Raw genomic sequence first — 19,118 nt, 5'->3', positions numbered from 1 at the left:
TTATTTGATACATTTGAATGATAAGTAATAACTACCTCAAAAACAAATCTGGCAGTTACGTGAAAATCGAGATGCATTTTGAAAAGAAAAATGTACATACTTTGTATAAATTAGACATTGTGTTCGAGAAAATAAAAACCAATACAAGAACAAGGAAGAAACAGACAGCTCAAGCAATTGTATGAGTACAGGTATGTATAATCGATAAAGCATATATGTTACATTTATATGCAAAATAAGCATATTAAAAATAAGAGAGAATAATAGAGCACTCAGGATATCTTGCTTAGAAGAGGTTTATAATATTTGCATGAAATATGTCATAAGTAATTTGTGTTAAAATTCACCTGAAAAACATATCAGCTATTTTTCTATTCCCCCCCCCCACATTACTGTTGACTGTTTGACTGTTATGTTTTGCATAGTAAAATATAATAATAATATTTAATTAAATACGAAACAGTATTTCAACTTAAAAACCTTTGTTAGCATGCATGTTATGTTTGTGTCTGTTCATTAAAAGGTTAGTTGAGTGAAATCATTCAATTTGCATTCATAGTGGTGCTAGCCTATTATCACAAATCTTCAATTAATAAATGGGCAATTAAATATGTAAATATTCATATGCATATATAAGTCAAATACCTTTAGAAAAGTCTCTTTTACTGGGATTCTGCTTTGTCTGTGATTCAACTAAATTTCAAAATTCTATTTTAAATAGAGTAGATGATTTAGGATTTTACATTACTGGCACAAAATATAGATATTAACAAGAATTATATCAAAAGTAATTTATGCATTTTATAAAAGTTGAGACATGTGGGGCTTCTTACCCCAGTAGTGGGGTAATGGCCTCTCTCTTGGAATAATTTAACATTTTGTTCTATAACAACTAAATTAGCTAAATTTTCTATTTATTTCCTATAATAACACATCATCATTATCCTGCACATGCTAACTTTAAAATATTTCACAGATTAAAAGTAGGCCTATGCACATTGTTCTTAAGGGGGCCATCTTCCCCAATGTTTCCCTACATATTTAAATGTATTTAATTGTCTCCGCGATAACGTATGATTCTGATAAAACTATTTCAATTATTTTAAGTAATCTCAGAGAAGGTCCATATTTTTTAAACAATGTTTTATTCACACATTGAATCTATGTCGCCGGAGAGGCATGGGGTGGTGTACGGTGACGCGCAGATCCTCTATCCAATCAGAAAGCAGTCTGCAGAATAACGTAACAACGCGTAATCAACACGGAAGCGGATGTGCTTGAATAAGTCCTACACACTACCGAGCCGACAACGTGTAGCATCTCGGCTATTTGTATTTGTGCAGAATCTGTGAGAACAGTTGTGGTCTTACGTGTGTGAGACACCGAGGCACGTTGATTCTGTCATCATGGAGCTGCTGACAGATGCACTGTTTTGGATCGGTGTTGCCACTGTGGCCTGGGTGTCGGTGTGCACTCTGTGCTGTCTGCTTAACGGGATTCGCGTGTGGATTGTGGGGAATGGAAATTTGATGAAGGCATCCAAACTCGGGAAATGGGCAGGTTGGTACACACACTGCACTGACATTATTCAGGCAAGCCGCTCCAACAATCAGCCATCAGTTACTGTGTGTCATGATGGTAACATGATGATTCATTGTGAAGCAATTTATACAACAGTTTTTGTCTATCAAGATGAGGGCTGGAGCTTTTTTTTTTTTTTTTTTTTTTTTTTTACTAACTTTTTCTACTAACTTTTTTTTTCTTTTCCTTCACTGATCTTATCCGCTGTACGTATCCACCGTTGACGTTTCCGGGTCTTTGGCTGAGGCTCTCGTTGCCACAGTTAAATAAAATAAATAAAAGTTTTTTTTTTTTTTAACAATAACGTATGCACATTTAAAGACAGACAAACACGAGTTGGTTAATCGAGTGGAAAATGTTTTTGTTGAAGCCATTAGTTTGCATTATTTCAACTCATATGAGTGACAGGTTGTCCCGCCCTCACGCCATTAAACACGTCATCAGAGAGCAGAGAAGAGATGTCACTGCAAGAGGGAGGGGAAGTTATTATGATTAAAAATTGAGGGCACGTGAAATTACAAAAATATTGATGTGCACAGTTAAATCATAACAAAATACTGCAATATTCCATCAAAAACAAAAATGGTATATTTGATTTTATGGTGACTTTAAAGATGCAGAAGCTCATAGAAGTACAAGGTAATTAGTTCATGGCTTTTGGCTCTTAACTGACATGTACTCTGTGACAAATGGATGAAGTTGATGATGACGAGTGGGATCTGGAGTTAAGCAATGGATAATGCCTTTGCCTTTTAGCACAGGAGGTGGAGTGATCCTCTCACTGACTGTAGTCTTTTTGCCTTATTGGTAGATCTGACTTTTGACCATGAGCTTATCGTACGTGGAGTTCCAAAAGTCCATCATCCTTAGACCAGTCACCACCATCATGCTTTGCTCTGGTTTTGCCCTAAGCTCTGAACGGAAGATGTTGATCCTCCAATGACAAGCACTGGACTTGTCATTGATTAAAAGTCATCTGTGAAAATCCTCTTTTTTTTGTATTTGTAAATGATACTTATATGCACTTTTTGCTTTTAGACCAATATAAATAAGTGGATCTCAACGTTTTGGAATTATGACAGCTGCTTGTTTTCAAACTTTTTTTTATTAACAGAAACTGATAATATTGATATCCATTTAATGAACCAATATTCATTAAGTGATTCCAGAAGTTTCGAGATCTGTTAAAACAATAATATAAAACAATAAAATAATAAAAAACAATACTTATTCATTTTTGGTTATTAATGATTGATAGGGATGCTCCGATAAAATTTTTTTTGCCGATACCGATAATTCTTTATATTTGAAAGCTGATAAACGATATATTGGCTAATAAATCTAAATCAAATGTTTTATTTCAAAAACAAAAGATTCCCAAGCACTTCAAATCAAACATTTACAGCAATAGCCTAGTTTGAACCAGTTTAAGTTTTAAAATTAATTTTACACTCCTTTGGCCAACTTTGTTTAAAAAAAAAAAAAAAAAGCCTTACAAATAAACTAAATAATGCATAAATAATGCAAACAAGTCATTGGACAACATAACTTGCATATAGAATCAAAATGCATGTTCCATGAATAAATGGGATAGGCTCCGCACAGACAATAATAAAATTATTTCAATTGAACCATATTGTTGATGAAAATGACACGAGAAAAATAAAAGAGCTAGTTATTATTTATTAATAATGCATTAATGATTTTTAAAAAGAAAACTCTGAAATTAAAATTTTAAAAATTGTTTAAAAAACTGTTTAAAAATAGGAATATTGCTGTTTGAGCTACGCCGTAAACTGAAGCATTTTGTTGGCAGGTAAATTAAATCAACGAAACACATCCTACATGAGGTTAATCAGATATTTATACAACAAAAACATATTACAACTTATATCTGCATAAAATGACGCGAATCCACAAGTGAACTTGAACTAAGTTACATGCTTATCAGAATGTGTAACTCCTGCTGTGGATCCGCTCTTCCCATAACAATGCACTGAAACACGGTGACCCAAAGATTTCACAAAGTTTTATTACAATTGTATTCCCATTATAATGTTACGTAATATGACAGTCCGTAATATGTTACGTAATATGACATAGTTATTGATGTCGTGCATTGCCGTTTGAGCTAAAGAAGATCACCGGTGCACTTTACTATTTTGTTAAATCTTAACCAAATGCGTCCTATATTAGACAAATCACATATTATATATGCACAAAATAAACATTATTACAACTTACAATTGCACAAAACAAAAGGCTGCGAATGCACAAGTGAACTTATAGTAATTTCGTTCTGGATGTGCTCTTCCCTTATCAACGCTGAAACACGGGCGTACAAATAATTCACAACATTATTATACAGAAGTGTTTTCATTATAATTTTATATAGCCTATATGACAGACTTGCGCTGCACGTTGCACTTAAAGGATTAGTTCACCTCAGAATTAAAATTTCCAGATAATTTACTCACCGCCACATCATCCAAGATGTTAATGTCTTTCTTTCTTCAGTTGAAAAGAAATTAATGTTTTTGAGGAAAACGTTGCAGCATTTTTCTCCATATAGTGGAATTCAATGGGGTCCAACGGTTTGAAGGTCCAAATTGCAGCTTCAAAGGGCTCTACACAATCCCAGACGAGGAATAAGGGTCTTATCTAGTGAAACGATCTGTTATTTAAAAAAAAAAAAACTCCCAAAAATATTTATATACCGGTAGCCTAATTTTTAACCACAAATGCTCGTTTTGCACTAGCACTGCGATGCATCACACATTACGTAGTCACATCGAAAGGTCACGCGTGACATAGACGGAAGTACCGACCTAGTGTTTACACAGCGAACGTGCAAAGACTTAAGCCAAACGCCATTTATAAAAAATAAAAATAAAATAAAAGGTAAAACAATGATGTCGGACAATTTTGAAGTTTTTTGCCCTACCCTACCTTTTTGAACCGGAATGCACGCAAACTTTCAACGTGCTTATCGCAGTGGCGCATCGCAGTGGTAGTGCAAGATGAGCATTTGTGGTTAAAAAAAAAAAAAAAAAAAAAAAAAAATATATATATATATATATATATATATATATAAAATATAATTCTTTTTTTTTTTTAAATGACAGATTGTTTGGCTAAATAAGACCCTTATTCCTTGGCTGGGATCGTGTAGAGCCCTTTGAAGCTGCATTGAAACTGCAATTTTGATCTTCACACTGTTGTACCCATTGAGGTCCACTATATGGAGAAAAATCCTGGAATGTTTTCCTCAAAATCCTTATTTTCTTTTCGACTGAAGAAAGATAGACATGAACATCTTGGATGACGTGGGGGTGAGTAAATTATCAGGCAATTTTAATTCTGAAGTGAACTAATTCTTTAACTGTATTTTTCTTTTCAAAGTGATTTCAATCATATTTCAAGCAGTTCAAAAGCCTCATGGTGAACAGTGGGCATCTAATAATCCATTATTTATCTGTTTTAATATATCAGCCAAATTGTCTTATTGGGTCGATAACTATAACATTAAAAATTAACATAACGGCCGATACCGATATGGTGGCTGATATATTGTGCATCCCTAATTATTGATTTATTAGTAGTGTTAAAACATTTTAACATACTAATAATGATGCCACTCCCTTATAAATGTGGCTCCCTGGTTATGATTGTGAACCACTGATATAGTAAAAATAGCTATATCTTAAGTAAAATATAGATGGTTTTGTTTGTCTTCATAAGTATGCCCCTTTTAATCTTCAAAAGAGCATCAGCATATTTTAATATAATATTTTTCAAAGTATGAAAGCCAGTAGGTTAGTCCATGCCACTTGTGCACTATATTTCAAATTTTAATGCATAAACTCGCTTTGTGTGAAGAATAAATTGAATTTTAAGTTGTTTCTCACTGATAATCTTACTCTGGTGAGCTGTTAAAGTGCCCCTATTATGAAGTTTTGAAAATTACCTTTCACGCAGTGTGTAATGTAGCTGAATGTGAATGTAAACAGTCTGCAAAGTTGTAAGTGCATCATAAAGTTATTTTATCTCAAAAGAGTCGACTCTGAACCGCTCAAACGAGTCGTTTGGAGTTCAAATCTATTTTCGCGAAGTTCACACGTCACGACTTACCACATTTGCATAATGCTCACCTATGTTCTGTGTGGACAGGACATTTTGCTGTAGCTCGTTTCTGTGGACATCATGTCGTCAAGACGCTGTAAATTCGGTTTATTTTCACTTCTAAAGGATGGGGCTGTGAAGAATCAGTGGTTAAAATTAATCTTTACCACAATACCACAACAGTATAATCCCAAACTTTTGCTGTTCCCTTCATTTTACTGACGACTTCTTCTCAAATCTCGGAGTTCAACGTGAGATTCGCTAAACGTTTGCTCTAGAAAGATGGGTCAGTACCCAATTTGAACCAACTTGCTCCTCAGAATCACAACCTCTAAGTATGACTAATTATTGATGTATATATTTTCTACCGCTGTTCAAAATACTTAGTTTTGTGTTTTATATTGTGTAGGTCTCCTGCTAACTGGCTAAATCACGTTATCACTGTCTTACTGAAAAACTTCTGCTAATCAGCTGTGGGCCACTATAGGGGCTTTCGCACCGGATAGTTCTAGGAACTAGCCACCAGTCCTTGAGAACTAGCTAATGGTTCCTCTATGGTTCCTCGTTTTCCTGTTGCATTCGCACCGCCAGTAGGAACTCTGAAGTGGCGTAAGCCGTGCTCGTTGCTGGGACTTTTATTTTGACCGTGCTGAGAACGCCAGAGCCTGAGCGAACAAACAGTGCTCGCATTCTCCTTGTTCATTAGTTTATGATCTGTCTAACAGTCCTGTCTAATACGTTATTAGATAGAACTGTTATACATAGAAAGACAAGTAGACAGTATATGAAAAGTTATTAATATATGCCGTGCGGCTGATGTCCAGTGTCACTAGCTGAGCAGAAATACATAATCATGTTTCTCCTCAGCGTTAAGGTTAAGAGGCCCATCTATAGCTGCTTTCCGACCAGAGAAACCTTTTCACAGTTCCTAGAACTATTGGCTAAAGTACCCGGATGTCGGCATGTTCGCACCGCAGGAACTAGGAACGATTTTAGATCTAGGAACTCCATTTGTAGGAACTAATTTAGGTCCTACTTCAGAGTAGGGTCTAAACCAACACTATAGGAACTACCCGTGACATTAGTGTACGCTGATTGACCGAACGCACGCGGAACACCAGCACCCGCCATTTTTAAAACAGCTAGAATGTAAACACACAGATTATAGCCTATATATTTACTCCAGAAACTAACTATATAAACATGGAAAACAGTGATAGATGGGTCTCTAAACCTTTATGCTGAAGAGAAAATCCAACGCAACTTTGAGGGGACCAAGCCAAACATGATTGTTTATCTGCCCAGCTAGCAACACTGGACATCAACCACACGGCATAGGCTAATAACCTTTTTTCATATACTGTCTACTTTCTATAACAGTTCTATCTAATAACATATTAAACAGTACTGTTATACAGATCGCTAACTAATAAACACAGAGAATGCGAGCATTGTTTGCTTTGGCGTTCTCAGCGCCGCCAAAATAAAGGTCCGTCGCGCCATCAAAATAAAAGTCACCGTGCTTGCGTCACTCCCTTACCCCTCCTACCAGTTCCTATGGCCACTTGGCCAGTGCGAACGCAAACAGCAAAACCGAGTTTGGGGGAGAGTAGTTCTTAGAACTGTTTAGAAGTGGACAGTTCCTAGAACTAAGTTCCTGTAACTACTTGGTCGGAAAGCGGCTAATCACTGTTTTCCATGTTCGTATAGTTAGTTTCTGGAGTAAACATATAGGCTATAATCTGTGTCTTTACATAGCTTTTTTAAAAATTGCGGGTGCTGGTGTTTTGTGTGCATTCGGCCAATCTGCGTACACTAATGTCACTGATAGTTCCTATAGTGCTGGTTTAGACCCTACTCTGAAATAGGAGCTAAACTAGTTCCTCAAAGGGTTCCTAGAACTAATTCGTTCCTAGTTCCTGCGGTGTGAACGCGCCGACATCCGGGTACTTTCACCAATAGTTATAGGAACTATGAAAAGGTTCCTCCCGTGCGAAAGCCCCTTATTACTTAAAACTGTAATGCAGATTGTCTGTCGTTCTTACTATACTTTTACTTTGAGTAAAGTTAAAGGTTGGAGCAAGATTTGTTTTACCAACGTTTATGTTACATCAGTCACATTAGAGCTTGGCTAACGTATGCACCGTTATTGAAACAGTTCCCACTTGTTCACCGCAATGAATTAGAAAAATATACATCGGTTTGTTGATGGACATACATTTGTTAATGCTTATGGTGAGGAATTACAGTTGCAACATCTAATAATGTACCTTAAACTGAGTAGTGTATCACTGAGAAATGTCTTGCTCAAGTCGTGCTTGAGATGGAGGTTCGGGTTGATTAACTAGTTCTGTGGTAAAATCGATGTCATCATTGGTTACTGTCTTTAGTGTACGGTGTGCAATCAATGAGCTGTAGGAAGCCTCCAAATGGAGCTCAGGTTCAGTTATGGCAATGGGCGTTTTTGTTCCCGACACACGCGCTGTACACGGTAGACCAATCACAACAGACTGAGCTGTCTGGCCAATCAGAGCAGAGTAGCTCTCGGAAAGGAGGGATTTAGAGAGATTGATTCATCCATGGAGTCATCTGAGAATCATTGAAAAAACCTGTTGTAGACCTCCAAAACAAAATTAGGAGACTTTAAAATAGCATAATAGGGGCACTTTAACATCAGGGACCTGTGATCATTGACTTGAACGTAAGAATTATTAGGTCTTGAGTAGGGCTGGTCCGAATACCATTTTTTGAGCTTCGAAGCTTCAGTAGTAATGAACATCGAATATTCGAAGCTTCGGAGAGAGAGGGGCTGAATATATTCTTCTCTTTAATAAAGGCAGTATTCTCTATGTGTCTGTATGCCTGTTTGCATTTTGATTATTTCGAGAACCGTTCATCCAATCGACTTCACAAGGGAGTGCAGTGTCGCATTTGGTGCAATATACAGTACAGGCCAAAAGTTTGGACACATTACTATTTTTAATGTTTTTGAAAGAAGTTTCTTCTGCTCATCAAGCCTGCATTTATTTGATCAAAAATACAGAAAAAAATGTAATATTGTGATATATTATTACAATTTAAAATAATTGGTTTTCAATTTATTATACTTTAAATTATCATTTATTTCGGTGATGCAAAGCTGAATTTTCAGGATCATTACTCCAGTCTTCAGTGTCACATGTGACATCCAGTCTATCACATGATCCTTTAGAAATCATTCTAATGTTCTGATTTATTATGAGTGTTGGAAACAGTTCTGCTGCCTAATATATTTGATGAATAAAAGGTTAAAAAGAACTGCATTTATTCAAAATAAATTTTTTTTGTTTTAATATAAATCTTCTTTATTATCACTTTTTATCAATTTAACACATCCTTGCTGAATAAAATTATTGATTTATTTAAAAAAAAATAAAGAAAAAAATTACTGACCCCAAATTACTGACCAGTAGTGTATATTGTTGTTATAAAAGATTTCTATCTTGAAAACATTTGCTTCTTTTTTTTTTCTTTTCTTTTTTCTTTTTCTTTTTTTTATTCATCAAAGTATCCTAAAAAAGTATCACAGGTTATGAAAAAATATTAAGCAGCAGAACTGTTTCCAACTTTGATAATGAATCATCATATTAGAATGATTTCTAAAGGATCATTTGATAGACTGGAGTAATGATCCTGAAAATTCAGCTTTGCATCACCGAAATAAATGATAATTTAAAGTATAATAAATTGAAAACCAATTATTTTAAATTGTAATAATATATCACAATATTACATTTTTTTCGGTATTTTTGATCAAATAAATGCAGGCTTGATGAGCAGAAGAAACTTCTTTCAAAAACATTAAAAATAGTAATGTGTCCAAACTTTTGGCCTGTACTGTAGATAGACACGCGAGACGCGACACGTTCAGAATTAATAAACTTTTAGTAAACTAAAATGTGAGGCGGCGCACCTCACGCAGGCAGGGCTTATATGCTCCGAGTATGGACACTGCACTAGTGATATAAAACGCACACACACAGGTCTGTTAAATTAAGCAATACTTTTAAGGTAGTCTAATATTTTTCTGACTAACAAATTACTGACACAGTAAAGGGTAGATTGAAATAAAGAAAAACGAAATTTAAATAAAGAAAAAAAAAATGTAAATAAAGAAAAACGAAATTTAAATAAAGAAAAACGAAATTAAGTTAAATTAAAAACGAGATTAATTTAGATTGATAATAATGGGTAAAAAGACTAATGCATTTTGTTTCTATTATTCTATTTTCCACAATGTCAAAGCAACGCAGCTTAACCCAAAACACAAGCTCATGCACTTCGGTCCATACAAACTCCCCTGTTCTGCGCTCTAGCCAGAGAACACTTCCGTTGCTGGAACACTTAGGCGTCGGTTCTATTTCTAGCATGCACGCGTTTTCCGCGTGGCTCACGCAGGCAATGTGCAAACTCCAACCTGTTAACATCAGAGCCGAAATAAAAACGGACACCACGCCACGCAACTGAGACGCTCACGCAGCCAGTGTGTCGCCGGCCGTATTCAAGCGCGAATGAGAACCGTTTCGCGGGGGATCCCAAGTGTGCAAAAAAACAACAAAACAACGAATATTCGAATGTCAAATTTTCAAATCGAATACCAACCCACCGAATGAATATTCGGGTCCAGCCCTAGACTCCCGACTCCTGTTTGTAAATTTATCATCCAATGACTCAATGACTGGTTTTGTGAACCAAATAGTTATTCATTCGTTCATGAATCCTGCATTGGTACTTCTCTTTCACCAAGCAGAGCTATGGAAGATGTGAACATTTTAAGCGAATAACAGCTTAAATTTGCCCTGTTCTTCACACCTCACATTTGAAGCCATACGATATAGCTTTGCCTTTTGTGTCATTGTTTTTCATGTCAGATTTTTTTCAAAGAACACCTTGATCCATTCAACACACTGATTTAGTGATCCAGTTGCAGCAGTTAATATTTCACTGAAGATGAAGATTATCAGTGAATAACAACTGTTCCCTTTCAAACGGTCACTTCGTATTGCGTAGCTATACGCAGTGGGGAAACTCCTTTTCCTCGATTTACTGAAGCTTTTATTTAAAACGCATTTGCAGCTGCACAGCTAGCACATTGAGCGCGGCTCGCTCATAGGCTGTGCTGCAGCAACTGCTTAAACCAATGGCGCGGGCGCCTCTGACAGGCCACCAATGAGCAACATTGCACGTCAGAGCTCCCCAAGGGGGCGTGGCCTTAGTCTATATCAGAGCCCCGAATTCGCCATTATAGCAGATTTCACTCCTTCAGCGACAACTGCATGTCTCTGACCGATACTGTAAGCTTCGCCGTGGAAAAAGCCCTTCAGCCTGAGCGAGCATTCTCAGCGGACTACGCACTCAAGCCGTTTTCCCCCTGACGCTGTCTCACCTGTGGCTATCCGGCGACGACGACGACGAGATATCCTTTACTGATACCATGCCTAGTTCATCCTGCGCCACGTGCGGACTCAAGCTGCACGAGGCCGATGCTGCATTTCCTGCCTGGGAGCCGCCCACGCGGAAAATGCGCTCTCCGCCGGCAGATGTGAGGCCTGCGAAAGCATGCCGATCTCCGTGCTGCGCACCCGGCTAACTCTCTTACGAGACGGCGATGCCGCGTCACCCGCTCTTCCCTTCCCGGCACTACTTCAGCCGCGGAAGAAGCCGAGACCATGGAGATAAGCGAACGCACGCCGGCCGCGTCCCCACGTGTTTCGCCTTCTCCAGACACGACGCCCTCTACAGTTCTCTTCGAGGGAGGCCTGCGCCCCCCCCACCACGTGGCGGGCCTTGTCTCTTTCGGAGGATCGGGCGATCACGACGACAGCCTGTCGATTGCCGCGTCTGAGGAGGAATGGCCGGGCTCTCTCGACCCCGTCAAAGCTTCTCAGTCATCAGGCAGCATCTCAGCGACCAGGACTAACTCCGACGCCGAAATGCTTCGGATCCTGACGAAGGCCGTCGCGGACCTCGACCTCGAGTGGGCCTCGCCCGAGGAGCCGCCCCGTAGTCGGCTGGATGGCTGGTTTCTCTCGGGGCGCCAGCAGGCCCCACGTCACAAACCAGCGCCATTCTTCCCTGAGGTACACGAGGAGCTGACCAAGGCGTGGCAAGCGCCCTACTCAGCACGTGTGGGTTTGTCTGTTTCCACGACACTCTCATCAGTGGATGGTGCAGCGGAAAAGGGCTATGAGTCTTTGCCGCCCCTCGAGGAGGCTGTGGCAGCTCATTTGTGCCCGAACACGGCGGCTAGCTGGCGAGCTAGAGCTACCCACCCCAACAAGCCGTGTAGAGCTACATCAGCCCTCGCCGGACGCGCGTATTCCGCTTCTGGCCAGGCTGCATCGGCTCTACACACCATGGCCGTGCTCCAGGTCTACCAGGCCAAGCTTCTCCAGTCTATGGACGAGACTGGCCCGGACCCGGAAGCCTTCAGCGACCTGAGGAGCGCTACGGACCTAGCCTTGCGTGCTACGAAGGCTACAGCACAGGCCATAGGTAAGAGCATGGCGAGCTTGGTTGTGTTAGAGCGCCACCTTTGGTTGAATCTGACAGAGATTAAGGAAACGGACAAGACACGTTTCCTCGACGCCCCCGTGTCCGGCTCCGGCCTCTTCGGCCCGGTGGTCAAAGGGTTTTTGGAGAGATTCACCGAGGCACAGAAGGCGTCCCAGGCAATGCGACACTTCCTGCCGAAGTGCTCCAGCTCAGCGTCCAGCAAAGCCAAGCCAGCCTCTTCGCCGCACCCAGTCAGACCGGCAAAGCAGGTATCTCAGCCCCGCCCTGCGGCTGATACCTTCCGCCAGCCGAGATCGACAAAGCGCTACCCGATGCCCCGGCGCCAAGGCCCGCGGCCCAGCGGGGTGAGTGATCCGGTACCGCCGAAGTCGTCCTAGCAAGGACGAAGAGAGAGGGCTCGTGTCTCGCGCTAGCCGGACCACCCTCAAAAAGACCCGCAATACTTCCCACAGCTCCCTGTTTAGCTCAGGCGGCTGGGGATTTTATTATTGTAAACAGGCCCGCAGCAGTGAGCGCGCCTCTACAAACAAACGCCGTTTTCACGGCGACCCAAATAAAGCACAAAAAGAGTATGTTTCACAAACACAACCCATGGTTTCACGGCCCCCCTACACTAGGTGGCCCCCTCCATGTTGTAAAAATGACTTCCCCACAGGCGAAAGCTTGTACAGTCAGTCAAACACTCATTACGTGCACAAATCACAATATAAGGGTAGTGAGTCCCCACAATGTAGGCGACTCATCCCATTCAGTGGTTCAATCCCTAGCCACACGGGTGCAGGCCTGGCAAGCCATCCCCGGTGTGTCGAGTTGGGTCATAAACATCATAAAGCGAGGCTACTCGCTCCAATTCGCTCGCAGACCCCCAAAATTTCAGGCAGTAGTCGAGTCTTCAGTGAGAAGCAGCGTGGGTCACATGCTTCGCGCCGAAGTGCAGAATTTGTTAGCAAAAGGGGCGATAGAATTAATCCCTCCCGCGCAAACATATTCAGGGTTTTACAGCCGTTATTTTCTAATTCCGAAAAAAGACGGCGGTCTCAGACCCATACTAGATTTGAGACATTTGAACAAAGCTCTCATGAGACGGCCGTTCAAAATGTTGACTATCAAACACATCCTAGCGCAAATTCGCCCGGGGGACTGGTTTGTGACAATGGATCTGAAAGACGCATACTTTCATATTCAGATAAACCCTCATCACAGGCCATTTTTGAGATTCGCCTCTCAGTGAGCCCCTCATGCTTGGAGTTTGGCCCAGGTGACTCTAAGGTCGTCCTCAAACCCAGGCATGGTTATGTACCTAAAGTGCTTTCAACTCCGTTTAAAGCACAGGTCATTACGCTATTAGCCCTTCCCCCCTCTGCCGAGGACGGGGAGGTTAATCTTCTATGTCCTGTCAGAGCACTAAAAATTTATCTGGAGCGTTCTGCATCTTTCAGACAGTCAGAACAGCTATTTGTCTGCTTTGGTGGTGCTTTGGTGGCCGATCCAAAGGCGATCCAGTCACCAAGCAAAGGCTGTCTAGATGGATTGTGGGTGCTATATCGATGGCTTATACCTCGATGGGTCAGGTTTGCCCTATAGGTATTTAAGCCCATTCGACGAGAGGCATGGCCTCGTCGTGGGCTTGGTCATCTGGTTTTCCTATTCAGGATATTTGTGATGCGGCCGGCTGGTCCTCGCCTTCCACATTTATGAAATTTTATAATATGGAAGTTCCTTCTCTGCATGCGAAGGTGCTTTCAGTATGATGAAGGCCCGGCAGTGCCCGGTCTTCTCTACAGTGTACTGTGCATAATCATTCACAATATATAAAACCCGCTTGCTGGTTATATTTCATTTACTAAATAGCCCCGACGGTGTCCGGGCTCATTAGTATATTGGGTTGGTAGTGTTACTGACACATATATGTTATAAAAGGCCCGACGGTGTCTGGTCTATATATATCAAACATATATAAGGTTTCTGACTAGGGTTGGGCATCGTTTTGATTTGAACGATTCTGATTCCGATTCCGATTCTTCATTTCGATTTCGGTTCTTTTCGATTCTCGATTCCGATTCTTTGAGGGGTGGAGTCAAAACCTGTCACAGGCTCATTTCACAGAGGAAAATTTTATTTTGATTTAGTTTTAATTTTGGGAGCTGCAGCCCATGTGGGAGAAAATTAGGAATGCCTCTGCACCAGACCAAAAAACAGATTTATATATGCAGAACTTGCAACCTGGTCTGGACTCTCTGGACATGTATAAACTAACTCAATGTATAAAAGCTCACTTTAAAACACCATATTCCGGTCGTGGTTTAAAATAGTTTTAAGTCAAAAAAAGATGTTGAAATATGTTATATTTAGCATTTTATATGCAGCTAATAGCTACCTTGCTTAGCAAGTTTACTATAAATATTCTCTATATGAAAATACCTCAAATCGCATTGGTCTACGTGAGATGATTAACAGCTGTACAGCGAATGAGAGAGCGCTGATATCATAAACTGACGCGAATCAGGAAGAGCAGAGACAGAGCTCGATGTGTTCGCTGTTTGAGCTCTTCAGATCGCATAATGCAGTGGGAAATGAATAGTAATGTTATTCTGTATGACGAAATATTTTACAAACATGTGATGATAAATCATTATTTCTCCAAATATGCGCACCATTGGATTAAGAGCCCTGGTGGATACTGTATGTGAACACAAATAAACCGGAGAAGACGTGAATGACTGCTTTATGAGTGATGATTTCTATTCAAAATAACAAACATTACAGATGAATTATTTTGCACTCCTGGCAACGTTACTAACGTTGGTCGCGCAGGGTTGCCCGAGGAGGACGAGACAGTGGACCGCGCAGCATGTCAAAAACGCTACACTTAATTTTGTACACCATGCAGGCGTAGGTGTTTAGTCTTATTTGTAGTGCACCCGCCCGTGCAAGAAATACGTTTGTCACCTGTGTTGCACTCTGCCGACCCAGGCTTTTTTAAGGTGAAATAAAGCCACACTATTGAGCACCGCTTAACGTGCTCCATTGCTGCAACAGAACAAGCGGGCGCGGCAAGCACTTCCGGAAATTCAAACGTGCGCGTTTGGAACCGATGATCGGAATCGAAAACAAATTTTCGAAACGATTCCAATGGTATCGTTATTTTTTAAACGGTTCCCAGTTGGAACCGGTTCTCGATGCCCAACCCTATTTCTGACTGATATTGGGCTCAGGGATCCTGAGTTCAGTGGCAACCAGTTACTTTTAGTGCGGCGTTTTGTATGGCGTCCCCACTGCGTATAGCTACGCAATACGAAGTGACCGTTCGAAAGGGAACTACTCGGTTACTATCGTAACCTCGGTTCCCTGAGATAGGGAACGAGTATTGCGTAGCCGGCCGCACTATAGTAACCAGGTGAGTTGTCGCTTCAGTAGTGGAACCTGCTATAATGGCGAATTCGGGGCTCTGATATAGACTAAGGCCACGCCCCCTTGGGGAGCTCTGACGTGCAATGTTGCTCATTGGTGGCCTGTCAGAGGCGCCCGCGCCATTGGTTTAAGCAGTTGCTGCAGCACAGCCTATGAGCGAGCCGCGCTCAATGTGCTAGCTGTGCAGCTGCAAATGCGTTTTAAATAAAAGCTTCAGTAAATCGAGGAAAAGGAGTTTCCCCACTGCGTATAGCTACGCAATACTCGTTCCCTATCTCAGGGAACCGAGGTTACGATAGTAACCGAGTAGTTTTTGGCTTGTTCCTAATATAAAGCTGTAGTATGAATTCAGAAGACTTGAAATATAGTGCAGGAATCTTGTAATATCCTCTCTGAGGCTTGAAAGCTCCAGTCCCTATTAGTTATTAATTAGTTGCATGGATTAATTTCGTCAAAAGAATCCCTTGAAGGCATTAGGCAATCTTTTTTCAAACAGAAAATAAGAAATATACAAATATGCATAGAAAATACATTTTCTTCATACCAGTTATTGTCCTTTTAATAATTGTATTTTTTACATTTTTTTCAGCAATTATTATATGCATGTCTGTGGGTAGTATACTTTTGTGAATGAATGCATTTAAATGACTGAATGAGAGCTGCAGTTGGACATTTGAGTTTTTGTGTGTATTTACATCTCTCGCGAAGAGCACCCTCAGTAACACGTGCCTCGTCTCCTTGTTTTGCATATTATCTCCCTCCGTTTAGCTCTCTTTTATTGTCACTCCCTCCTCTTTCTCATGGAACAATGTGCACAGTGCTTCCTGCCTCCTTTTTTCTCTCTCAACTCCTCTGGTGTTTTACACTACTCTGTTATTAATTGATAAACACAGACCAATATATGTTTTTATTAACCAGTCAATTGAAAATTATACTTAATATAGACTGGAATGTTCTTTAATGCCTGAACATGAACTGAGGAAGTATGTCTTTACTCAGCTCATCCATGTCCGCTATAAATGTCTGTGATTTCTTTATTCCAGGGAATTCTAAATGTCAAAATGTCATTAACTGAGAATTTGAATAAAAAAATACTTGAACGTGTGACTACACGTACGCATTTCACCACAACGACGTGACATAATTATGAATATTTGTGCGATATTTCAGCAAGAAATGTGATCTCGATTGCAATTCCTTTGCCCTCCCCTAATTGAAGGCTCTTCCCCTCTTTTACACATTGTTCTGAATGCTGCTTCATTAATAGACATTTATGAATTGCTGTTATGCTACTGTACTGCACACTGGATCGCAGAAGACATTCACATAGTTCTCCCCCTTTCTGAAAATATCTTGCCTCAGGGAAAAATAAATGCATCTCGGTCTATTTTTAGAGCAGCCGATTTTAAAACCGTCCTTTTGAACAGCGCTGCTGATGTGAAGCAAATAAAGCCGTCGAGAGAGGCACGTGGCACCCCATGCTATTTAAAGAAGCATGTTACTGGGAGTGGGGGCCCAGGAGACACTTTGAATCCTCTACTGCGGCATCCAATGAGGAAGTAGGATCCCGGTCTGCGGACGGAGATGGGTGTGCTATTACATAACACAGCAAACATGGGAACATCCAAGGGCAGTGAGGGATGGCACTTTTGTTTTTCTCAAAGTTTTCCAGGTTTGAGAGAGAGAAACTTGCTGGCTTGTTGAAGAACAATGCCCAGTTGTTACAAAAAATTGACTTGTAAGTAAACTGTAGCTTGAGCTATATACGAACACATTCATCTGATGATAAAATGTTTAATCTAAACCCGCGATGATTGCGGCAGTATATATTTGTGGAATGAAACAAAAACAAATCCATTATTGACGGACGGCAGCTAGCAGTCAGGGTTCTTGTACCCTTTTTTTCCCGCTTCATCCTTGTCGGTTAATTCACTAAACAGCTCTCCATTGTGTGACATGCAGCTGCAGTAAATGCACGGGTCTCTGACGGCATGTATACGGCCTGGTCGGCGAGTGCGGTGCATGTGATGCCGGGGGAAGCTGAGGCTCGTTTGTATTCAAGTGCTGCAGCTGTTCCAGACGAGGCTGCAGTGCCTGCCTGGTATTTTTAATCTCCTGTTCTTTTTTTAGCCTTCAGAATATTTAGCGGCAGCAGCATCAGTGTGCGCTGTGAGGGGGCGTCGTCTTCACTCTTATAACATCATTTCTCAGTTGACCAGACTCCAGCATTTAATCTTTTGATATGTAGCTTGAGAAGGTCGACGACAAACACTTTTTTTTTTTTACTTCTTCATGCTTGTGATAACCTGCCAGTTACGGATGTGACATTTACAAGGGGTGTTTCCCTGTCGCCCCTTTGCATGTTCGCAAAATTGAAATGCTTCTCCAGGTTATTAGGGCCCAAGCCCTTTTCGTAAGGATTTTTTTTTTGTGCCTTTTTGCCACTTTTGGGGCCTTTAACATGCTCAAAAACTCTTGAAATTTTGCACACACGTCAGAACCTGCGGCCATCAGGGCCGGACTGAAGATGGTACCCGGGCGTGGCAGGGGGGCTCGACAGCGCCCCCTGGAATGAGGTCCGAAAACTTGGTCCATATATCAAACACGCTTGCATGTGAAACTCAGTACACATATAGATCTCATCGGGCTGAACAACTTTCGTGCTTTAAGTTTTACAAAAGCCCAACAGGAAGTCGGTTATTATACGTTGTTTGGAAAACGCATACAATGGAATGTGAAATACTCCTCCTAGGGAATTCATCCGATCGCCACCAAACTCGGTGTGAATGAAGTCAAGACACTGAGGATGAATTCTTGCGAATGGATTTTTGATATCTCGAACGGTTTGGCCGTGATGAGGAAATGAATTTATGGCAAAATGGCAAATAATGGGACACAGGAAGTGTGTTATAACTTCAGCATACATTAACTGATCTTGATGAAACTTCCGCAGTATGTTCGTTGTAAGAGGCCGATCACATGGATGTGACTATTCAAAGTCAAAGTTATAGTGCCACCAACTGGCAGCAGGAAGTGTGTCACTTTCAAAATGCTTTGAAATCACTCTCTTATTTTTACCCGATTTGCTTCAAACTTTGTGTATAATGTAGACACACGGCAGATGTAGACATGTGGAAGGATTATTGATATCTTAGATGCTGTTGCCATGGCAACGCATCAAACTTTAATATTCTTTTCGGATGCTTTTGAGACTCTTAGCATGCTTCAAATTGGATGAAACTCGACAGACACATCACACTTATTAGCCAGTAGACATGTGAAAAGTTTCAGAAACGGGCGTGACGGGGGCTCAACAGCGCCCCCTTGAACGGGGTCTGAAAACGTGGTCCATATATCAAACACGCTTGCATGAATTAATATGAAACTCGGTACACATATAGATCTCATCGGGCCGAACAACTTTCGCACTCTTTAAGTTTTACGCCAAC

The 19,118-nt window shown here is 40.8% G+C and overlaps 1 protein-coding gene across 1 annotated transcript in view; it reads left to right on the top strand.

Annotated features, from left to right (window-relative positions):
* Nucleotides 1-1,242: 1,242 nt before the first annotated feature.
* Nucleotides 1,243-19,118, top strand: part of hsd17b12b (hydroxysteroid (17-beta) dehydrogenase 12b) — a 34,568-nt gene continuing 16,692 nt past the window's right edge. Inside the window, exon 1 of the mRNA XM_079865113.1 lies at nt 1,243-1,560. Within this exon, the coding sequence (XP_079721239.1) occupies nt 1,407-1,560 (154 nt within the window). The 5' untranslated portion in view covers nt 1,243-1,406. The remainder of the gene's footprint in view (nt 1,561-19,118) is intronic.

The sequence above is a fragment of the Squalius cephalus genome, assembly GCF_949319135.1.
Source record: "Squalius cephalus genome assembly, chromosome: 3".
Lineage (NCBI taxonomy): Eukaryota > Metazoa > Chordata > Actinopteri > Cypriniformes > Leuciscidae > Squalius > Squalius cephalus.
Note: the sequence above shows the minus strand (reverse complement) of the source record. Positions and strands in the feature narration are given on the sequence as shown.